Source organism: Austrofundulus limnaeus, unplaced genomic scaffold (assembly GCF_001266775.1).
Source record: "Austrofundulus limnaeus strain Quisiro unplaced genomic scaffold, Austrofundulus_limnaeus-1.0 Scaffold0, whole genome shotgun sequence".
NCBI classification, from domain to species: domain Eukaryota; kingdom Metazoa; phylum Chordata; class Actinopteri; order Cyprinodontiformes; family Rivulidae; genus Austrofundulus; species Austrofundulus limnaeus.
The window spans coordinates 2,843,786-2,868,886 of NW_013952402.1; the positions used below are offsets into that span (position 1 = coordinate 2,843,786).

At 38.3% G+C, this 25,101-nt stretch overlaps 1 protein-coding gene across 4 annotated transcripts in view; it reads left to right on the forward strand.

Moving 5' to 3' along the window:
• The window catches only part of khdrbs2 (KH domain containing, RNA binding, signal transduction associated 2), a 110,149-nt gene that overhangs the window by 60,036 nt on the left and 25,012 nt on the right, over positions 1 to 25,101 (forward strand). For all 4 annotated transcript variants that reach the window (XR_001310462.1, XR_001310464.1, XR_001310472.1 and 1 more), the window contains exons 5-6: positions 8,196 to 8,323; positions 11,526 to 11,709. Coding sequence is in view for 1 of the 4 variants with exons in the window: in XM_014011380.1 (XP_013866834.1) it covers positions 8,196 to 8,323; positions 11,526 to 11,709 (312 nt within the window). In the remaining 3 variants the exon portion in view is untranslated. The remainder of the gene's footprint in view (positions 1 to 8,195; positions 8,324 to 11,525; positions 11,710 to 25,101) is intronic.

Consider the following 25,101-nt stretch of genomic DNA (forward strand, 5'->3'; position numbering starts at 1 on the left):
TGTCATCCCAGGGCAGGGGCGGTTCAGTGGGGCAGAGTCACAGGGGCATTGGATCCAGCTGAAATCTGGCTGGCCCCCTGAAGTGCCCATGTCCTGTCACTCTTCTGTTCTTTTAGTGCATTCCAGTAGCACCATGAAGAGGAAATGTCCATGCTCCCATTCATAAATTTAAACTGGAACACCCTCTCCAGTGGTAAATCCCATTCGTATAGTGGAAGTGACTGCGACTACCCCCACTTTGGATTTCACAAAAAACCTGGGGGGCATTCAGAGGCAGTAGGTTTGTATCGGGGTTTAGCTGACTGGTGCACGGAGGTTTAGTCATCCTGTGGAGCTTTATTAAATAACACAAAACGATAGACCTGATATTGATCTTTGCTCAACCCTCTTCTTTCACGATCGTATCAAAATGCATGACTATTGTCTACATCTAGTCAAAGAAAAGACACGGAGAAGAGGACAGTAAAAAGAAAAAAGTCAAGAAATAGTTTCTGTGTTGCAGAAAGAAAGTAACTTCAGTTGATGGTGGTTTGCTGATCAATAAGCAACGTTTGTACTTTTTATTATCAGCTGAGCTGTTATGAAAAGAAAAATACTGTCAAATACTGTGATACCGGTATAATTGTTGAAAATTCCGTGATGTAAAATTTGGGTCACACCGCCCAGCACTAACTAAGTAGTGCATTTTATGTACATACTGTACGTATTAAAATCAATATTTATTTACATGACGTACAGAGTAGAGCTCTCTTTTTGTCATTGTTTATATTGTAAGAGTGTAACTAGAGCGCTATTCTGATGGGATTAGTTTTACATAGGGACCCTATGCTATTTGTAATAATTACAGAGATTGTCTGTATTGTTAATCTTGTGCGAATCGGCCATGGCCATGCTGCTTTTTYACATCATGGCCAGGGGACTGCAGATGAAAAATAGCCGTTTGGCTAATTCTGGCTCTTTTAACTTATGAAATGTCATATGTTTTATTAAATTGCACTGTCCCATTTTTAAATAAATAAATGAAAAAATGTCAGTAATTTGTAAAGTAAAAATTCCCCGGCAAATTACCTACTATATTTTGACGAACTCCGAGGTCCTGTGATAATACTAATCCAATGCCAATAGGCATCTCTGTGATTTGGACAGGAATGGGCTGAAACCCATATGTACGTACTTAGGCAGTTTTGGTTTCCTTGGTGCATTTTTATTTACTTTTGGTGAAGAATGGAGGCTGGATTGGAGTGCACCGAAAACCTTTTGAGTCCAGGGCCGGAAAAACCCAACCAGTTACCTATGGCATAAAAAAAGGGCTAAAGAGAAAGAGAGCAAAATCAGATGCAAATGGTGGCTCACTGTACGGTAAGAATAAATTTTTTTTCTGTTTGTAGCCTTCTGGCTGTTGCTGAGTGTTGAGCTGTGGACGTAGCACAGCACAGGTGCATGATTTGGGTAGCTACTCGCGCCGAGCACATACTCTCACCAGCTGTGAAGGTGTTCATACATGTAAACCCCTTTGGACGTTTACCTGTATAATGAGCCTTAAAAATCTATAACTTTTGCTAAAAACCCATACCACTCGTACCCGCGCGTGGGGGTCTGTCGGCTGTTGAGATGACAGCGCCTGCTGTAAAGCAGGAGGAAAGGAGAGCGGAGAACAGYTTGGAAGATGGTTATATGCTATTTGTTTTTTACGTCCATTCAACGCCGTGTTCAACTAACTAAACAACTACCGGTAACCAGGCTTCAATATCACATTCAGGAGATGTCTGTAAATTTCAGAAAAGTCTCAGGCTTCGGTTATCCCATGCGAATGCGCCACATAAAACACAGACATTGGAGAGTAATTTATTTATTACATGGGGATAAWTCTTATCCTGTGRGAATAGGGCTTTGGTCAGCGGCAGCAATACAATCGCCTGTGGACTCACAGGAATGTGGTTTCATATGATTTGTTGGGAAATTGTGTCACTACCGCTTCCCAGTTCTGAAATACGATGTAAATGGAACACACCATTTGACTGAGAGTGATGATGGTGGATGCAGTTCCATGTCCAAACACTAATGYTGCTAATGAGGCAATGTCCAGCATGAAAAAACCTTATAGAAGTCTTCTTCTCTTCTTTCAAAGATTTAAACAGTCCTGCAGTGTAAACACCTTCAAACGGGGGATTTGTGTGCAAGCACTGTATGTTGAACAAGTATTCGGCCCCTCTATGAATATTGTGGCCCCTTAATGGTCCCTTACTCAGAAAAATCCRAGATCAATCACTGGTCCCTCACGCAGGGGTCGCTACAGTGAGCAAACTCATATGAAAGATATGGAAATTATTTTACACCAGATGCCCTTTGTGATGCAACCTGAGCTCAAACCTGGATGTTTTTTTACATTAGAACTGGAGTCCAGGTGTTCGCCKTCCAGAGGAAATGAAAGGCTGCAAGGTTTGTAGGGTTGGGCATCATTTCAATTTGAACGGTTCCGATTCCAATTTCGATTCCTTTTTTCGATTCCGATTCTTAATGATTCCCGATTTTGATTCTTTTAAGAGGCTTTCAGTTTACATGGTTTAAATGGAGCATAATATAACCCGAGTTCCTTCTGGATGAAATAATTTGAACTTCTTTAAGAATTTCTCACAGGGTTTTTTTAAATCAGTAAATATTAAACCTAAAAAATTAAGACTAGATCATTTGTAGGTGGCTTGTATTTGGGGTTGATAATTTTTATCATGTCCCTGCAAACATATAAACAAGCATAGTCATTGTTATAGTAACGTTAGTACAGACTATCAGCTTAGCACAATCATAATTGCTGAACTAAACTAAATGTGGGTGACTCCACATCTGAAAAGGGATGTAGCCGTTTTACAACACATGCTGTAACTTTTCTGTGGCACTCTTCAATTTGTTGGAATGACATCTTTCCTTTCGATGCTATGATGAACTGAGTAACACACGATGGAGTCTGGTGAACTGCCTGCCTGCTGTTAGCATTTTCAGGTCGATCGTCTATGGAAAAAATACACGTGCGAATTTTAGCTAAATATTTGCATTTGAGTTGATCCACTCTTATTAGTTCAAGCAAAATTTGCCAGCTGACTGCCACAATAAAACGTATTTTACTTACCGAGTTGTGCATTCAGTGTGGCGCTAGGATGAGACTCCGAGGATGAGGCAGTGGAGGAAGGACGACGCAGCACGTCGAAGACGGTGCACTTCGTTGACTCTACACCGTGAAGCCGGAGGTGTTTAATCATATTAGTTGTCCACCCTCCTTTGCACGAAATAACTTTACCATAAGTGTTGCACTTAGCCGAGTGGTCTTTTATTTTAGTAAAGTTGAGCCACACTTGTGAACGCCGCTGAACACCTTCCACGTTTGCAAAACAATGCGGCTCTGCGTAGTGCGTGCGCACGCTTATTCTTTGTTGGTGTTTAGGCTACTTCCGGTTGGCGGACTAAGAATCGAAACAAGGAATCGAAATTTTAGAAATTGAACGATTCCATGAGAATCGAAATGTTAGTCCCGGTTCCAATCGATACTCGAGACTCGATTCCCAACCCTAAAGGTTTGTGCCTATAAGGTCCAAAAACCACAACCTTCCTTTTGTCTGAATTTAAAAGCTGAAAACAGAAAGTCTTCCAGGTTTTTATTTTCCATTTCATTAGGCACAAACAGAGCATTTTATGTGGTTTGTGGACATTTCTTCTGTTTAAATCTAAAACATTCCATTTAAGATTGCACATGCCTAATTAGTGCTATTTCTTAGTCATAAAGTCCTGAACAGAGATTAAACACACTGGTCACTGAGGAGTACAGTTTGCCTCAGTGTGAAGTTCATCATTTGCTGAAAAGATTCATCTTAACGGGAGGCTGAAAAGCTACCGTGGAGCAAAATCTTAATGCAAAAGCTTTAGAAAGAATAAAATGAATGCAAACAGGATTCCAATGGGTGTCCTACAGAGAGGAAGTAAAAAAGTAAGGAAAGAAGGTCAGACCTGGTCTCAGCTGGATCAGCTTATTGCCTTCATTTTAGGCCAAAAGGCAGCAGGATGGTTTGAGCAAAAAGAGATTAACAAAAGCTAATCAAAAATAAAAAATAATTCACCATTCCCAGTGAGAATAGATACYTCCAATGTTGAAATCCAATGCATTTTTTTAAAAAAGACTCCCTCACCGAATGAGGGCTCAAATTGTTCGAAAAAAAAAAAAAACAACATCTGTATGTGTGCTCTAAATAATGCATGAGGTGCTTACTTTCTCATTGCACATTCTTCCTTTGCAAATACTGGTTTGTGTGCAGGAAATGGCACACATTTTTCTGTGAACGCAACAATTTATGCATCAAGCTCCATGTGAGGAAACAGAATCACACCATTCCTTTTCCCTTTTCTGCACAAGTCATGGCTTGTCTGAAAGCATTTTTTTCTTTCCTTTTTTTTTRCTTAAAAGTAACGTAAGATCACTTTAACTCATCTCATCCAAGGCTTTTTTCTTCAACCGAGGAAATTAACATTTGTTTACGCTTTAGAAACCTATAAATCAACTCGGCTGCCTATGCTGTTTTCTGACATTTTCTGAATTTTCTGGGTTATGGACGGACGGACGGACGGATAATAGATTATTTCTACAACAGCATCCTTTGACAGGTCCAACTGCCCTGTTTTATTATTTTAACGAAACAAATCAGCGTCTAAATCTATTAAGATATTCCATTACGCATCTGTTACCTCTCCAAATAGTTCCATAAATTTAAGCTCAGCATGAAAGGCAAACAGCCATGATCATCAGCCCAGCCTTTCTAGAAGACAAATGGCAGCAGATCAAATATAACCACTCTGTGCATTACAGCACTATGCCTGGGACTACAACAATTTATTATCACAACAGCTATTCAGCAAAGGATTACTCAGAATGGGGATTGACGTAATTTACTCTCTTTTGTGTTGGTGAAATGAATTTACTTGCTGAAATTATATCACAAGACTCAGAGACGGTGGCTTGAGAATATTTCTTGAAACATTAGAGCCTCCTGAGATTGATGACCCATTTTAAATACATTTTAGTCACATAATTTCATATAAAAATGAAAAAGTACAGAGAGCTGCAAAAGTATTCTTTCTATGTMGTTGTCTTATAATATAGAACTTTATTGGATTTTTAATTTGATTAGAGGTAACAGTCTTACACAAAATGCAAAATTAATGAAACACTTTTTTCTAAAGAATGTACAAAATAATTCAGATGTTAGTTGGACTAAAATGATAAAGACTAACCTTTAGTAAAGAGTGGTGACAGTAAAGCCGCAAATCCCCCTTTAAGTTTGACATATTTTAGAATGAATTAACACAACTTATTATTATTTCTTTTTTGTTTTTTATTGTGTTCCTGCATTTTATTTTGTCTACTGTTTTAATGAGACAAGTCCTTGACTGAAGTGTAAGCACTTTGGTCAGCTTTTGTTGTTTTCAGCGTGCTATATGAGTTAATTTGACAGTGACAGTTTTATTCCAGGTTGTAAGGCAACAGAACAGAAGGATTATTGGGGGTTGAATGCTTTTTACAAACCCACTCTCTGAGAGTTAAGTTCGATAACAGACACCCGCAAATTACTGTGAAAAAAAAAATACAACAAATTACCCAACAGCAAGTAATAATATCCGTCTTGACAGACCCAAACCCAAGAGTGACTGGTATCAGCACATTTCATGTGTTGACCTGCTAAAATCGCTAACTTTAGCTCGGTGAAGTGCGTTGAGAGCGACCAAGGTCACGCATGGTGAGAATTAATCGCAGCGAGCAAACAGTCTGCCCTGAGAWGCCTCAGCATGGGCTTTATCTCTGTATGCTCATACTAACACCTCTGTCAACAGTCAACTTTGACAAGCTCTGGCTGGTTTGTTGTCCTTTGAATGAGCTGCCAGCTTCCCAATTAAGAGCTCCGCCAGTCCCCTTCAGAGCAATGCGTCGCCCCACACGGCCCCAGTGGTGCATTAATAAGAGCAGCACACGGGCAGCTTCGCTAATGTTTCGGAGCTCTACCTCTTGAATTTTTATTTTATTATTTTTCCTGTGCTTTGCCTCTTTTCATGACACAGAGCTGTGAAAGCCTGGAAGCTTTTCATCTTACGAGTTCTGCGTTTCAAACACAAAACATRCAAACATGAATGGCCCAGCATTGAACAAACACGTCTCTCCCTGCACCTTTAATGAAAAAGATTTAAACTAAGATCATCTTAGAAAGAAAATAGACAGAGTTGCAGCAATTTTAGCCAGACCTTCTAAATGATATTATGCACAGTCTCATTGAATGTTGCAAGATCTGTTAGACTCTCAGCTACTACCACAGCAATAATTGAATGAGTTGTAGCCATTTTTGTGCAGGTTAAGGTCAATCCAGTGATAATGTTACAATTTTCTTTTCGGATCAAATGACTTTTCTTATAAAAAAGAACAACCTATCTGGCACATTTTTACTTTTTCTTTTGTATAATCTGATTTATATTTCATTTTATGTAAAAAAAAAAAAAGTCAAACGTAAGCGACAAATTAGTGAAGCTCAATGTAATTCATATTTCTACCTTACAGAGAGAAATATTCTGATGTAATAAGAACTTTTAAGCGAAAACTAATTGTAAGAGTGAATGAATATTCTAGCTGTGACCTGTATTAGATTAGCAGCACATCAAAAGTTTTCATGCTTTCATATCAGCCCCACCCCCACCAGGCAAGGCAGAGGAAAGAGAGAGAGAGAGAGGGGAAAGAAAAAAATACTAATGTATTTGTCAAAACCCCTGACAGCAGAAGAAATCTGTTTCTGCCTCCACAACTCTTCTGGGTCGTGTTTAAGTGTTTCTGGGAAATAAGCCTGTTTATCTGCCAGCCGTGACGAGATAATACTCTTTGTCCACTTTCTTCTCTGCTCCGGAATGATCCATATCATATTTGATAGCAGGTTAACAGAGAGAAAGACAAGATAAGAACAATTCCCCAAAGTTGTTCAAAGTATTAAACTAATATATTAGATGTAAATATTTGCATTTTGGCATTTTATTTATTACTTTGCTCTTGRTTTTTGTTGTTGTGCCAAAATGAAGAACATTTTTTATTTATATCAGCATGCAGTTTGTAACAATATTATTAAATTATCTTTTCTAAATTCTAACTGTAACTCTTATTCTTTGAAAAATATTAACAAAAACATCATGTTCTGGTAAAGTGCTTTTTAAATCTTTTTTTTTTTTGCATTTTTTATTTATTATTATTTTTGATGCATATTTTTTACACAGTAATGATCTCTTCTAAATTATGTGTACTTCATAACCAAATTAAAGCTAGTGTTCATTAAATAAATGCACCCACCACCTTTCATGCCAGAGTTTTAGACACAAACTTTGAGAAATGATTTGGAGCCAATTCAGGGGCAGAAGCTAAACTTTTTTGCAAGAGGTGGCACAGGGGTGGCRYAGGRGTTTTTTATGGGGGGCACATACAAATAAAATAAAGCAATCTAGATTTGAGAATTCAAGATGGCCACCACACCTGTCAGCTGTTTTAAAAAATATTGAGCTGAATTTTTTTGTGATCAAAGCTCATAATAATGGAAAAAAAACATGCCAAATGCTAGTCACAATTTATTTTTTTGCCATTTTTAGCCACACAAAGCTAAAGATTAGTGTAAAAGTAGCCGAAAACAATCTTTGCAATATTCTAAATACTAGTCAAAAATTCAAGATGGCCACCACAGCTAGCTTTAAAAGGCTATAATTCAGCAATTTCAAAATTGAGTAAATTAAATTTGATGTGGAGTGGCTAACTGAAAACCAGCYCCAATCCTAAAGCAAGCTAACCAATAATGCTAATGCTAATTTTCCAAAGGACTTTAATTCAGCCATAAATATACACAGCAAAAAAAATGTTTTTTTTTATTGTTATATATAGTACAGTAGTATCACAGAACAATCTTTAACAAAACTTAAATGCAAATGTAAAATCCAAGATTGTCTAATTTGGGGGTGGCCCGTCAGGTGCCAGGGGTGGCAATTGCCACCCCGGCCACCCCACTGTCTCCACCCCTGATTCAATTTGGCCAAGCCTTGAAAATCTCCTGTTGACACGATCTGTTGCAGTCAAAGAGCAAATGGTTTTTCTTTTTCTTTTTATTTCAGTACATAATACGTATATTTTATCTCCGCAGGACTACAACGATGAGATCAGACAAGAGCAGCTGAGAGAATTYTCCCTGCTGAACGGTTCTGATGAGTCGAGCCGAGGAAGGAGCTTACAGGGGAGGAGTCCCCGAGCAGCAACAACGATATCCACAAGGTAAAGAGTTTTATTCCAGTCAGATGAGTTTAGGTAACAGAAAAATGTTATTTACATTAAAAGTTGCTGAGAATCTAAAAGGCCTTTTGCATCCTACGTTTGCTCATGCTAAAACGCTTGCTTTTAAGACTAAATTTGAAATTTGTGTAAATAAAAACCAGAATGCCCACATTTATGGTAAAAATGTCTGCTCTTTCTTCCTTCTTGGGGTTGGAGTTTATTATACTAAAAAGTAGTTTTCTTTTTAAATATTTTTCTTTCCTTGTGAATCAGATTTCTTCTCTTTGTAAGACTCAAATGAGATTTGGGAATCCAGGCAGGACCAGAAAATGAACATTTTGACTGACTTATCCACGTATTCAGCTGCATGTGTGAAACACCTTTAAAGCGAATTGTCCGTAATCTACCTGAGCCGTGGAAGTCCCTCGGGAGAACGCAGGAACATTGTGCCATGACAGCCTGGCCTAATTCAGGCAGCGCCTTGTAGATGAGCTAAATCCAGCAGTAGCATGGGTCGCTCTCAATTTTAAATCACCACCAACACTTCCTTACCTAGATTTTTCTCTCCGTGCTGTAGCGAAAAGCAATTTTTGTAAAGCTCCATGTAAAAAAAAAAGAAAGAAAGGGGGAAAAAATGCACCAGAAATTCTCCTTTGAGTGTTTATATTTTTGGATTACAATGGGTTGCTACCTGAAGAAGGATGTGCCAGAGCGGGAAAACAGGTGTCCTATAATGGTAAGTAACAGTGTTACATCCCTTGTGTTGCTGCAGTGGCCCTGTGGTTCAGCTGCTGGACAGTCCCACTTTTATAACAGAAACAACCTGCCTTAAATACCTCACAGCTGCCCCCCACCCTGAGGTCTCTCTGCTGCGGCATACAAGATCACTTTCCATACCTGCGTGACTGCAGCCTGAGGCGTGCATTCTAGGGCAAACAAATATTGCTCTGCTAAGTTATACTGAGACAACCTTGTTGCATCAGAGGAGCTGTTTCGCAGAGCAGAAAGAGACACTTGTTAGTCCTCACATCAGAATTCTATCCACCTTGGTAGTTTTATATAATTTCACCTAAAATGTCCTGATGCATCTCAGTAATCCAGGTAAAAAATCAAAAAGAAAAAAAATTGTATAGGTCTTCTGGACGGGTTCTCCTCTAATGAAACGTTTCGTCTCTTCTCCAAGAGACTTCTTCAGTCTGAGAGTTTCAGGCAAAATTCAGGCTTTTAAGCACTGCTTCAAAAGAATGTCCCAACACAGACGAGCTACATCTAATGGCCAGAACTCTGCAGTTTTCACTCATTTACAGGCCAGCAGTCACTCTTTCAGAGATGAGGATGTTCTCATTCTTGATAGAGAGGAACGTTGGTTTGAGAGAGGAGTAAAAGAAGCCATTTTTGTGAAGAAAGACCYTCAATCATTAAACAGAGGTGGAGGCCTCCGTTTTCAGTTGTCCCCCTCCTACAGTGCTGCTATTGCCAGTATCACTCCARCCCTGTTAACAATAGGTGTTAATTAGGTGTCAACGATAGTCATGTGATGTGAGTATCAGTCACATGGAGGCAGTGCTTAAAAGCCTGAATTTTGCCTGAAACTCTCAGACTGAAGAAGTCTCTTGGAGGAGAGACGAAACGTTTCATTAGAGAAYAACCCGTCCAGAYGACCRARACAATTTTTTTTCTTTTTCACCTAAAATCAATTAAAAAATCAACGAATAACAAAAAAATGCTTTGAATGCTGCCTTTTAWGCTAGAAACTAAAATGATCTTAAGTTGAGAACAGATGAAGTGACAGCCATTTTGGTCAACTCTGGTCATTGACTTGAATATTGCAAGATTTCATAAGCTCTGTCCAAATTCAGGGGCTGCGTCCCCCCAAGGCCCAATTTGTCGGCCGCAGACAACACAGCGCTGCGCCGAAGGCTGTCCAAATTCGAAGACTTCTCCGAGGCGGCCGACAAATGCCTCCTCCTTTCCCCCCCGATTTGAGGGCCACCACATTCCATAATGCATTGTGGGCCYACCAGAGATTTTTTCCTGCTCATAGTGGTAGACGAAGTGYGAGAAAGGAGTACAGTTTTCAAAAATAAATCTGACGGTATAAAAATTACAAGTTTAAAGCGGTTGTTTTGGTAATGCTTTTTACAATGTTTTTTTAAAATATAATATTATTCAGCTCAATTAAACTCAAGTCAGTTTATTTATWTAGTGCTAAATCACAAGAATTGTTGTCTCGGAGCACTGTACACAAAAAAATAAAAAAAAACAATCAATCTAAAGAAGCCAGCAGACTGTGACGAATCTTCACTTCGTCACAGTCTACGATCCTGAGCAGCACACCGGCAGCAGTGAAGAGGAAAAAGAGAAATTTATTTGTGCCTTATTCTTGTCAGAAATCAAATAAGCTGGTATAGCAAAATAAACATCCAGGTACGGTGGGTCCATTCTTCAAATATTGCCTTTAAGCTAATTTTGCTMTTTTCTAATATTAATAATGATAATAATATATTGATATTTTGCTAATTTCAATCTATTTTTGCTTCTGTTAATCATCGTCACGATTGCTAGGTGACAGGATATACGSCGGTGTAATGGCAGGAATGAACCAGAAGGCTAGATCGTCCAAATTCACAGCCACTTTCTTCTGGTCCTCCCGATATACCAAGGACCCYGCCCACCAAGACCGGATAGGCCAGGTCCTTCAAAGGACCCAGGCCTCAAATTTGGACACAGCCATAAAAATGTGTTGGAGGTGACTCTTAGCTACTACTATACCAGGTTTTAGCTCAGTATCTGTAAAACTGGCTACATTATAGTATTTAATTTTTGGCCAGATTGATTAGCCGAGGTGGCCATCTTGATTTTTTTTTTTTTTGCCTCCAAAAGGTAATCAATTGTAGATGTACAACTGAGTGGTTATTATTTGAGAGTTTCATTAAAACCTGTCCACTGGTTCYTGAGTTTTTTTGCTAATGCTACAGACAAAAGAACACACACAGGCATGAGCTAAAACATTACTGCCTTGATGACCATCAGCTGAAATGGACTGCAAACACACACAGATAAGAGCAGTTTAAAAGATTTCCTTAATGCCATAATTCCACTTTGCCACTAAAATCTKTCCAGTTTATTAGAAAAAAATGCTGGAGGGGCGAGATTCACAATTGATGCCATGCTTGTTTTGTTTTTTTGTTTTTTTTACCAGAGGGCACAGAGGTGGTGGAAGGAGCGCCGCGGCACCTCGGGGGACAGCGACAGCAACACATAGCAAACTTCCCGCCGCCGTTCTGACGAGGGACACAAAAGCTCCAAGGGCCAGGGGGGCGGCAGCGAATGCCGGATACAGACCCTCACTGCTAGCAGTCACACATGAATCATACGACGACTATGTAAGTCCAATCCTCTTTGCACAAATGGGAAAGTCTGTCTGGTTGAAGTGTGTGCAAATCAGACTTGGTTTAATCCCTTTGGATGGGCTCGGGATGAGTGCTGGTTTTTATGGAGATGCTGGACTCACTGGGGCATGWGTTTTAAGAGAAAAGGCAAGAAATTACAGAATTACAACCCATTCTATGTAGTGAACCTTCTGTACTAATACTCGATAATTCAAAGGTAGGCTCATATTTTATTTTTTTTATCAATTTCTTTTTTAAAATCCTATAGATTACATCTCATGATACATTTCTGCTGGAGTAAACCATCCATCAGGCTGACATGATTTGCAATTAAAATAACCAAACAACATCTAATTATACATTTGTCTTGATCCTGGGTCTTTGAGTTTTTAGTTTGAATTAGTTTTTTTTTTACCATGTTTCTCATTTGTTTTACTATAAGATTCCTTATTTGACTTGTTAACTCTGTCCAATTTACAGATAATGGGCTACAATCGGTGCGTCAGTWTAGCAGAGAGTTATTCCTAACACATACTCTGCACTGACAGATCACATGAGGTCTTTGTTTTAAAACTTCGGCATCAAATCCCCTGCCGCCTTACACGCCTTCAAGGAATACTAGACCTTTAACTTCAAAATGAATCAGAAAACTAAGCAGATATTTCGTTGACAAACAAAAGAAAACTTTACCGAAGGCAATTCAGTGCAAGACGAAACGGGACTTAAACCAGAACAACAAAAATCTTCAGCAAAAACAAGCAAACAGGCAAAAATCCAACTCTGACAATCATGATAAACGGAGATGTGTGTTAAGGGCTTCAGGCGTAGGCTGTTTGAGAACCACTATAGCAAATACCATGAAAATCATGTTTTGGCACCATGTTCATTTGGTCACTTGCAGTAACTTTGTTMGAGCTGATTTTCACTTTTTGATTGAAGCCTGTGGCGCTGCGCTTGCATTGCATCGGTCTCCACTGAATGGAGGCCTAAAATTAGTAGCTACAATGCATTTGTTTGTAGCTGATTGAAAAACACAAAACATCAGTGGGGTTCTCTGGAGGAAGCAAACAAGCATACTGTGAAGATGAAAATATTACATGTGCTGTGGCAGCAGCCACTACAGGGCTCCCCGAGGTAACATCGCGCGCGAGAAAGTCACACATCCACAAAGCTCGGCGCTGTGAAGAGTTGCACCATTAAAATGCAAAGGAAGAACCCTCAAACTAGAGGGGCGGTTATGGCGCCTTGATTAGGGGTCGGTAAAATCTCTCACTTGACTCAAAATAATTCAGGGACTCGCGTTCTGCTAAGAAACATCCCTGTCCTCAGATCTGAGGAATTTCTCAAGGTCATTTTGAAAAGGTGTGTTCTAAGTTTCATCCAAATGAGAAAAGGCAACACTTTTACCAGTTTATTTCCTCAGAGCTTTCCTGCTAGTAAAAGAAAAAAAAAAAAGGAGAGAGAGCCTGTGTGTGCAGGCAGTTGAAGATTGGGCTGTCTGCATGGGGAAATGCACAAGCGCGGTCTCATTACCAAACCAAATTGAGTCCTGATGTAGGGCCCCGTGTTTTTCTGAGTTGAGGAAAAGCAAGGCATTTCTTCTCTTTGTAATTGGAGGTTGGAGAGGAAGCTGGGCGCACAGAGACCAGGGGATTATAGAGAGATGAGTTTGTCCTCAACGTTCTCCTCCTTCATATCTTTGCTGTATTGTTATTTTTATACTACATTACGCAATTTCATTTAAGGATYTTTCCTTCAAAGATCTGGGTTTGTTTATTTTGTTTTATTTATTTTTTATATGCATGGAGTGGAAAAGATGCTGAGCTTCTGGGTATTTTTTCACGCAAAATTCTCGCAATAACAGTGTGCAATAATAAATCAGCAGCAAGTCTTGTGTATATAGCCAGTGTTTTCCTTGAGAAAAATACCAAGAGTATTGCACCGTTCCTTCAGAGGATATTGATTGATGGATACTGTCAAACTGTCAGTTTGTTCCATAAAAACGATACCATGAAAAAGTCCATAATGGTTCCTAATCGGGGGGTGGTATTGATTTAAAATGGTGAAGGAAAACATTAGGAAGCTGGCAGTTATCATGTATCAATGTTTGTTTCGTAGTTTATGAATGTAACYTTTTCATTTTATCATTCTACCACAAATCCCGCTTTACTGTATCCTTTACACCACTACGCGACTGCTTTGTTCCTCCCAGAGTGCAGCTCTTTGGGAAATTATTCTAGTGAGATGCTCTTTTTTTCCCCCGTCAACTAATCCCCGAGAGTCTCTAAAACCAGCAGAGAATTGATCCCACTAAGTACTGTCTGTGTAGCCAGTGATTAATATGGCTTATTCTTCTGAGCCATAGAGCTCCAGTGTTGTGCAAAACCACACAATTACTCTGGGTGACATGTTCTTACATTATGATGAGCTCCTGCCTGATGACTTATTTTAACTCCAGCCCACATAGACCATCCTGCTGCCGTATTCGCTGACGCACCAAAAAGTTCATTACGCTGTTAATTAATGCGCATCTATGAATAGTTGTGAAGAGAAGTGCAGATTATTCCAGTGCATAAACCAAATCCAAAAAAAAAAATGTTTTCATGGTTTTTATATGAGCAGGACTTTTATTTTTTATTTTTTGTCACAGGCAAATCACCTTAAAACTTCCTTTTAGTGAACCATTTACCCACATGTATCCATGTGTGTATGGGTGGAGTTGGTTTTATCAGTCTAAGATTTCAGGTGGRGCCTTTGCACAAATTTCTACATCTCATCTCTAATTTACGTACACTCCTATTATTAATAATTCATTAGTTTTTTTTATTTGATATTAGGTTGTCCAATTAAAATAGTTAWAATAATTCATTTGAAACAGATTATCAGGTGTCTACCTCATACCTGCTGACATTTACTGACAGCAATGAGGAACACCTCTTCATGTTAATGAGCAGCTGTGGAGTGAAGCAGTTCTAGGGGGTGTATAATACCCCTGGAAAATTTTGTAAAGGATCTACTCAAAACTATGCATTTTCCAGCCYTTCGAAGAGCATTTTATTAAATTCTTGGGATTAATAAAACAGCATTAAATCAGTATTTTATGAAGGTAGAACACTGTAAACTTTAACCTGAACTTTATCTGGGACCACAACTGAAACTTCCATTAGCCTTATTTTGTTTTCTGCTCACACACTGAGCACCAGTAGTTAGTCTTGACTGCGTCATATGATACCTTGTCACAGAATATCCCCAGCGCCATATAACCTCATGTAGTAACAAAGCAAACCCACAGAACAAGTTACCTTCATAAACCTGAGTAACCAGTGATTATTCTACAGGCTAAGTCAACTATACTCTGATAAAAAGTTATAGAATGTTTTTCCGTCCCCCATTTGTGGCAGCCCCCCTAAATGGATGGTGCCCTTAGCATTGGCCTATACTGCCTATGGCACACCCTGGCAGTGGTTTGCTGTGGTGACCACTGCAGAAGGGAGGAAACTGAAAAAAACAAATGAACTTAATATTTGTGATTCAGTTTTGCGTGAGATTGCTCATAACATTATCTTCTAGGTCTAAGCAAAATAGCTACAATGAATTTCACAGCATAAGACGACTTTAGTCTAAAGACAGCATGAGAAATGCATTCCTTCAAGAAGTGCTAGGCCTTTAACTCAAAATGGCTTTTCTCCCTTGCTTTTTACTGTAAATATATCATGTTATTTGAATAAAAGTAAAAACAGAACTAGACAGATTTTATGAACGTGCAGCTCAGCAAGCTAATATCTTCGCTGCGCATCTTCTAGTACAGACCAATTTGCATAAAGTTGTGTGTTTATTGGCAGCACAGACAGACACACACACACATCCTTTGGGTCCCAGTTGTTGTATTTACTGACTGAATGACAGACGGAGGTTCCCATAAATGTTTGTGGTGTTCTCTTTGCAGGTATTCATGTGACAGACGTTTCTCTGGAGACTGGAGTGATAAATGGACTCTGTCATGCTGTCAGTGTCGTAAAACGGGCACAGAGACAGTAACAGTTATGGTGCCTCTTAAAAAACTGCTGCACTTCAGAAGAAAACCGAGTCACTGTGTTTATTCAGGAGAGGAGTTTACAAGAGTTTTGTCATTTTCAGCCTCGCATCAGTAGAACAAGTCACATTACTGTCATCAGTTTTTATCAAGTTCTTCACCTGTTATCCTGGTCCAAGAATGTTGATTATCACTTTACACAAAGACAATCAAAGGTTGCAGAAGGGTGGTAACATTTTTAATATCCTTAGAATATTGTTATATTCTTTCAATTTATTTTTTTGGCCACCATCATGAAAGGTGGTTTTCGCTTATGTGTGCATGTGTCTGTCTCTTTCTGTCTGTTAGCAAAATACCTCATTAAAATTCAAACACTATCCTGTAAAGGATGCCTGTTTCCTAGTAATAAACCCACAACACTTGGCAAATAACCACTGCGGTTTTTATAAATTTCCATTGTTGATTGAGACTAAGGCTTTGCGAGTCCTAATGTTCAATTCATTTTTTTTTCTTTTTAACATTATAATTTAAACGTGACCACAGACTCCAGTGTAAACAGCCCTGAAGTGACCTGCATGTGCAGAAGAAGACATGACATCAGACAAAGTGTTAAAGGGAAGAAGGAGACTGAGGAAAAAAGAGAGCAACATTTTTAATAAGACGTGTTTCCATTAATGTTTTTTTATGCGCATTTTGAAGTATCGCATTAGCCCTTAGAAAAACTTCCTTAATTTTGGGGAAAAAAAAGTTTTACGCTCGCTTGAGCTGGTTTTTTTACTTTTCTGAAAAAGAGTTAATACACAAAAGAGGGGATGGAAACACATTTGCCAAATAATTTCTGACGTAGCGAATATTTACCTCCATCAGCTGTTCCCGCTGACCAATAATTGTAGCAGCTGCAGCGTCGGCGTCTTCCCGGATATTCCCGTAACGTGAAGAGAATTACATTTCTTTTTCTACGTCTTCAGACAGCATCTAACGTTGTTTTCCRGATAGTAGCAACACATTCCTAACAACTCCTATCCATTGTCCTGAGATGTGTATCCCTGCTAGTTTGCGACTTTWCTTCCTGTTTACTACAGCCACGCATAATGACAATGTCTGACGTAAACACACTTTGGCGTAGCCTGGTTGATTCGCTCAGTTGTCGTAACYCATCTGATGCGCATTWCTTTTTTAGCGACATTTTAAAAGTTTGGTCAAAATTTGCATTKAAATTGGATGGAAACATGGCTACTGTCTTCTAGTTGCTACCTCTATACAGAGAGAGGTGCAGAGTCTATATTTTTTCTTGCTGCTTGCAACCTACTCTGGTGCAGAATTGGGACAGCTGTCCCACTTCTGTGATGTAAAAGTCAAATGAAATGTGACGTGAAAATAAGAAAACATCACACATGTCTGTGATTTAGTAACACGTGTGAAAGTGACTGATTTGAAAAGGTCAGACTTGTGATTTTACGGGTCACATGTGGACAACAAACTCAGATTCAAGCCACTTTTGCCTGCAGTATGAACACAGCTGTGTGAGAATGGTGATAACTAGTGACATGAGGTATTAATAAACAAACGTTACTTATTCCCCAGGTAGCAGTGAAACCAACAGTTTGAGTTACTCAGCGAGAAGACTATAAAGGTAAAATAGAAGATTAAGGATGTAATTGATAGTGTTCTGTACAGACCGCGACTGTGGCTTTGGTTTAATGTTAAAGATCAAATCCCATCTGGATCAATTCTTATCTTTTAATGTCAGAGCTGATGATAGCAGAGAGGAATCAAAGACGGATACAGTGTTTCAATCCCTGACATCACACCATGAATTGTACAAATTGCTGGTAAAAATTGAAACTTATAGCTTGGTTTTTAACACCTGAGCCCTGCAACCATATCGTGACTGTGCGGAAATTGCAATAATGTGATTAAACGCTGAGCTCTGAGAGGCTTTGAAAAAAAAAAACTAATCTATCTACAGTGGAAAAAAGCAAAAAGGACACCTTTTTGAAACAAGAAATAAAATTCTCCCTATATGGTCTATTTCATGAGCCGATAAAAATGCATGAGGTTCAGAAGGTTCWATATGTTTTTTGTTGTTGTTATTGTTATTTTGCGCATGAGGAGTTTCTGAGTGGGGAAAAAAACACATCTGCCATAATTGGTTCAGATAACAAAAGGTTCAGATCCACCTCTGAATTATCATTTGTTAAATAAATTATGAAAAATTTCCACGCGGAGCTCCTTTGTTCAGGTAAGAACAGATGTAAAGCACACACTTTCACTTGATTATTTAAAAGAAAAGAATACAAAGGTAGAATCCATAATAGGCTCAGTTAGATCATCAGGGACTGAAGGCGCCTGTGGGGGGAGAAACAAACAGATGCTCTTATATCTAATGATAAACTGCAAGCCATTAGAGGGAAAATCTTATATTTGATTAACTTTATTTTCCTAAACTCAGCTATATTGTTTATCATCACTAAAACAATCAAGAGCTTATTGTAGTTAATGAGCGTTAGATTTTTTTTTTTCTGTGAGATTTCAGCCGTTTTCGTCGAAATAATTCAACTAAACACACGCTTTAAGTGCACTTTGTAGGAGCGGCAACAAAAGGTGCTTGCTGATTGAATTTTTACAGCTGAAAAGCAGCATCTATTCACAGAAACAAAAGGCAGCAAATCTCATTTTCCTCCCCCATTCTGCTATGCAGGGGAGCCATTCACCGGCGGCTCCCTATGATGATCAGTCACTGTCAGGGGACATACAGGTTGTCAATTGATAATGAAGCACAGTGCTAAGGGCCTTTAGGTTCTCGCTGTCCTAATTACAGCGAGTGCGGACTCCACTCTTGTGTTAACATTTGATTTATGTCCTCTGCCTTGTTAAAAAGCACCAGTGTTAATTGTTTTTACAGACGAGTGTCAAACCAGAGGAATCAAGCCTCATTAATTAGAGGCTGGCCTATTTACATGTAGTGCGCTGTCAAAGCTGAATGCATGTGTTGTGCATGTAAGCCAAACTGAGGTCAGCAAAGACATAACCAGGAGACAAACTATTTATTCTGTCTTGACAACTCAAAAGAAAAAAAAGGAATGGTGCTTCTCCCCTGCGATGCAATTTTTATTTTTATTATACTGTATATAGTTTTTGATAAAACTTGACCTTCACCTCCCAGCCTTTTTAAAGCTTTTCAAGTCTCCCTCTGTGGAGACTGTCATCATACTTGACTGAAATTGGTGAGTCGTTCATAAGAATTTTAAGCAATAGTTCAGCTGTTTTGAAGTTTGGCTTTGTGCAAAGTTTAGGAACAATAAGTATCTTACCTGTTGTAGATAGCTCTTTGAGTTACAGCAGTTTGAAGAAATAGAGGTTAATTCCTTATTATTATTATTATTATTATTAAATAAGCTAATAACTCAAATTGTTATTGGGGGGTACCAGAGTGGCACGACACTGCCCCCCCCCCCCCCCCCGGGCAATATTGGCAAAAAAAAATGAATGACGATTATTTAGCCGATAACGATTAATATGACAATTAATCTCCTGGAGTCCCTGGATGCCTGCATGCCCTGGTCACACGACCAATATAAATAACTCTAGTGGGAAAGATTTGCTCTCAACAAAAATCTGTTCCAAAATGTGTCAAAACTACAGACTGCGGGCTATACATCAGTTTTTTTAAATTGTGTTGATAGGCCAAGTAAAACCGGAGTTATGCTAAATAAATTGCAGAACTTTAAAAAAATGTTCATCAMTTTTMAAGTGGAGAAGAGCATWGAACGGACTGACCGGGGAAATCTCCAGTCAGTATTAATCATATTAATCGTCAAGTGCCAAAAAATAATTGATTCAAGTTTTTCTGATGATTAATTGTGCACGATACGATTTTGCCCAACCCTACCCCGTACTCACTGAAAGGAACAGCCCAAGGATGTGAACTGACAGGAAAAGCATTGATTTTTTTTTTTGGCACAACACCAGGCTATGAGACGTAAAGTAAATTTGAAACTAAGTTTTTGAAAAATCTGTGAGATTTCTTTATACGACCGAATACCTGTAAAATAGAGGGAAATCCATGTAATTTACACACAGTTTGTGCAAGTCGACATGTATGTGGTTCACATTTGTTACAAGTTTTTTTTACAAACTTCTACTATGTCATAATTTTACATTATTGCAAGACGTCATGTCGTGTCATGTCGGTGCAAGTCTTTTCATGACTAATTTGCAGAMTGGCGTTCCTCCTCAGGTAACAACTCCTGCCATCAGCCGAAAATAAACGTACATCTCTGCCAGCCATGCTGTTGCAGTGTTTTTTTTTTCTGTTTACTCTTTGGATATAATACGACTAGGCAAAAAATAATATCTCACGTTCATGTGAGCGAGGAGATGTTTTACCTCTTGCATATGTAGCACTCTTATAACCTCAGCAATCCACTTTAGACTTGACTGTAATTGCACTGACATTGTAAATCCTATCAGAATTAAACTCTTGTTTCTCCAACTGAGGTCATGTAAAAAGCTACAGTAGGTGAAATATTAAATGTTCCTTTTCTTCAAAAGTTCTGAACTCTGAGTCTTGGACAACAATTACTTTTATTAAACAGTTTTTCATATCTATTGAACAATAACTATAGTGCTGTACCGAACGATTATTTTCTAATCAATTAATCTAACGATTATTTTTTCGATTAATAGATTATTCTAACAACAAATCTATAAGTTATTCTGATGTGAGTGCACTGGAAATTTAAAATGTTTTCATCAAATTAACAAGAAAAGTTCTTTAATATTGTATATTTTCTTTAATCGTTTTTTCATGAACACAAAATATGCACTCGAGTCAATTCTTTAACAAAAAAAAGGCTTAAAAGATTCAACATCAACATAAAATCTCAACCAAAGCACATAAAATTCAACTAAAAGAAATACAGTAAAAGATGTTAATAATCTAACAATTAACTAAATCATGCAAAATTCAAGTCACTCTGGAAAAACTATAATAAACATTTATTTATTTTTTTAAATTTAACATATTTCTCAACACATAAAATTTAACAAATATCAAGACAACATCCAACTCTTTGTACTGTAACATCAGTTGTGTAACTTATTTCTTTAAGGTGAAAACTGTTGAAAACAAAAGATTGTTTTGTCTTATTGCACAAATTAAAATCCAGCTCCACGTATTTATATTGATGTCATTTCCCCACTAGAAAAATGTGTGATGGAGGTCCATGGAAGGCAAATATGTTTAAATCAAATAAACAAAAGAGGATGCAGTTAAAATAAATAAAAGGTATTTAAGCTACGTTTTGAACATCCTGAACACGTCCAACACTTGTTGGCTGCTTGTGCTCTTTAGGTCAGACGTGTGTCGGGAAGCTCCTCTGTTGTTTGAGACGCTGGGGGAACCGTCTGATGGGGGAACGTGGCTCGACCTAACACCGCTCTCTGTTTAATGGTGGATGAAATAAAGAAAGTGGCGGTACTTTATTTACTTTGAGCAAGTGAACGTCGTGTTCACAAGATAATTAATCCACCAGATAATTCAGAGGCGGTCTGTTCGGTGAGTTTTACTCCAAGAGCTGCGAGGCTTGTTTTCAAGCTTCAGACTGAACTGAAGCAGCAGCTGCTGACATCATTACGCTCCTGCGCGATGCTGCGTTCAGGACAAGCATGGAAAACTCACCATTCTTATGCTAATACGGTCGCAATGATGCATTTAGGTACTGAAATGGAATTGCATGAACATTCACGTGGTGGTTATGTAATACAGCGAATCGATAATAAAAAATCTGCGTCGACAAATTTACATAATCGACTTCGATTATTTCAACTAATCGGTGCAGCCCTACTTGTGACGCCCACAGCCTACCCCAGTTACCACTACTGTGCATGTGTGTCAAGGACAGAAAGGCAGATGTGGCAGTGGAAGGTGTCAAAGCAGTTTGGTGAGAAAAACAAAGTAAAGAACAACAACAAAAAAAAATGATTAATCGATTATTCAATTAGTCATCGAATATTTTAATAATCGATTAGCTGTCGATTAATCTATTAATCGTTGCAGCCCTAAATAACTAAGAAAAAAGTATCACTTTTGTACAATATGTGTGATTGTGAGTTTATTACTAAAAGCTCAGGTTATAAATTCTTTGGGATATATTTTTTACACTTATTCCTACTCAGTTTGAACATAAAGTTGATTTCTTGGACTATTAAAAATAGTGTGTATCATTTCCTGAAATGTTCAAAATAAATCTAATCCCTCTGGGGTTTTACATCATCCCCCTGCTCTTCAGCGAGCCACATTACATAGGCTCCCTCTCCTGGGCACCAAGCTGTAAGATGACAGTATGCCAATGGGAGGCCACTGTGCAATAGACCTAAGACTGTGATGTAGCTACTGAGCTGTTCAAATAAAATCTGCCGGATGTATAAACTGTTTTCTTACCAAAGTCGAACAAAAGGAAGTCAGGCTTATATATCTCAAGGTCCCAAAGGGCAAAAGCAGATAAACCGGTTTAGAGAAGAAGCYCCGCACGTAAGAGACGCTGTAAAATACAAGCAAAATTGCAAGGTGGCTGAGCGTCGTTGTTGTAAATGCATCATAAAAATCACATCTTGTGTATCTGGCGCCGAATCTGTCAACAGATTTCTAGGATGGCTTGTTTTTGCTTTCTTTCYTGCTTTACAAATAGAAATAAAATATAGGAAAGCGAGCCAACCTGGCATGTAAGATGGTTGTTATTAAGAACCGTCTGAGAAGCTGTCCTTGCAAATTGTTTGGAAAAGTGCAGGTGCTTTCAAAAAAAAAAAACGCCTCACAGATGATTGAAGGAACCATCTGTCTYTTACTGTTCATCACGCTTTTAGCCGCAAGCCATCAGATCAGTGGAGAAAAGCAAACATGTTTGCCACTTTCAAAAAAATAAAAAATAAATAAAAGCTTTCAGGGATGTCCTTTGCCCTTCTTAAGCCTCCTCTTCAGTTCTGACATAACCWACGCCACGGCAGCACGCCGTTGTTAACTGTTGTCCCACCTAAACCCCAGCGGTAGCWCCCAGAATTGGCCGATAATTGATTTTAACCGCCGTGCCTCGGCTCGGAAACAAACGCATAGCTCAGATCTGAGCAGGATGGATGCTCCTGTGGAATAAAAGGAAAAGGAGAGGGTCAAATCCACGAGCATTTTTGCCCATGTTGCAAGCAGCTAGTTTTAAGGAAGAGCTGAGCAAAACTGCGAGTAAGCAGAAACAGGGTACAGAGGCAAAACTTTTATTTTAGTTTTGTTTTATTTAACCTTTATTTAACCAGACAAATCCCACTGAGATCACAGATCTATTTGTCAAGGGAGGCCTGGACCTGAAGGCAGGGGAAACCTGCATGTTTCCGTTTCTAACCTTAAGAACATTATTTTTAAACAGCACAGCACTGTAACAAATCTTTATTTGAAACTTTGGTATGCAAGGGGCTTGGAGTATACATCCTTTCAAGGAATGTTTTTTTTCTGTGTTTGTGGTATAAATAACTATAATAAAGACAGCATCTTTCTTTCTGTCATAAAAAGTGAAATCTCCATCAGTTTATGCTTCGCACAGCTGTGCATTGTTGCAGATATTGTGCTGTTTGGACGTTTTCTGCTCAGGAGATGGATTTTTTTTTATATACTAACGTTTCACACTCAGACAAGTTTATTTTTTTATCCAACAGATTTAAAGTTTTCAAATCGAGGTCAGTAAAGTCAGAAGAAAGMATAGAGCTGCATATCTTCAGAGATATTATCAAAGCACAAGATGAAAGCTGTTTTTTTTTTAAGCAAACACCTGCTTGTCTCAGAGATAATTTTGCCTTTATGTTTTTTTGTTGCTCCAAAAGTTTGGACGTTTTATCGGGTAAACAAACCCCGAATGTGCTGAATTTATCATCTCCATCATTTTAAGACCGAGTTTCTGGGGTGAAAATCTCACAGTTTGAATTTTTACTTTCAACTACAAAAATAAACAGTTTTTGTGTGAATGAAAAAATAATTAAAGCTAAAATCCAAAATAAGCAAAACAAAAGATAAAACCAYTGAACACAGAGCTAAAGCAAAAAGTAGAAGTAGAACAAAAGCTAAAAGCTAAAATTAGCATGTTAGAAAATAAAAAAAATACAACTTACAAACAGCAAAACAGTACCTAAACATAGCAGAACTGCACATTAAAGCTAAAATGTACAAAATAGCAGCTAACAATTTCATTTTGCTAAAATCATAGCTAAAAGCTAAAATTAGCCGAACAGCAGTTAAAAGCTCAAACTGAAGTGAATATGATAAAGAATTCAAAGAGCATAAAGAGTATAAAATCTACAAATAGAAAGGAAAAAAATGTACAGAATAAAATGTAAACAGGAAGCAAAAGTTCAAATGTTGACTCAGCATTCACACAATAAATCCTTTTAACTTTTTGGGTCTACATGCAAAGAATGATGCGGAAGGTTTGTTTTTGTAACAAGCAATGAAATGAATCCACCGACAGCTTCCAGCTCTGGTCCGGTGTGACCCGTTTTCATCAAAGGGATTGCTGACAAAATGTTTAATTACAGAGATATGTAGGTTTCTGACTCCGCTATTGTGTCGGGGAGACTCGTGCAACTTAAAGGAGAAACCGAGGATCCCCCTGAACAACTTAATCCCTGACATAATCCCTAACTTTAATTTAGTCAAATTCATGTTCTCACAAATAAAAGGCACACCGCAACCAGAGCTGTTTGAATCAGCTTTATGCGGCAGGAGATGGGGAGTGTGTAGAAGTGTGTTAAATGTAATTACTTTTTMTGTCACAGTCCTACACGTCCTTCAGACTGATGTCTCTGCTTTTATTGTCCTAAAAGAAACCACAGCCGTTCTTAAATTCAGCAAAATCTCTTCAAATGAGCAAGATCCAACAAAAGCAGTACATGAGAACACTAGCTGATTCTAACTGCACACGCTGTGGTCKTGCTTCATTTTTTAAACTCGGGCTGTTTGCAAGAACCTTTGTTCTGCTGAGACTGATTATTCCTGCTTTCATGAATAAACCATTTGACAGAATAATATGTGGGGTTCCTTCTTTCACACAGATCTGTTCACACACAAAACAGGTTTGGGTTCAGAAGTGAAAAGAACCAAGTGAAGTCCTACGGTTTTCACTCAGCAAGCAGCAACTCAAAAAGGATGTAGATTTATTTATTTATTTATTTGTGTTCAAGGAAAAAAATGCCTGTTTATGTGTGCACCAAAGTTTGCACATGGTCAAAATTTTGCCTTTATTTAGAGGGATTATTTTGCTATTAAGTTTTTATCTATTAACATTTGAAACTGCAAAAATGTAAAAAAAAAA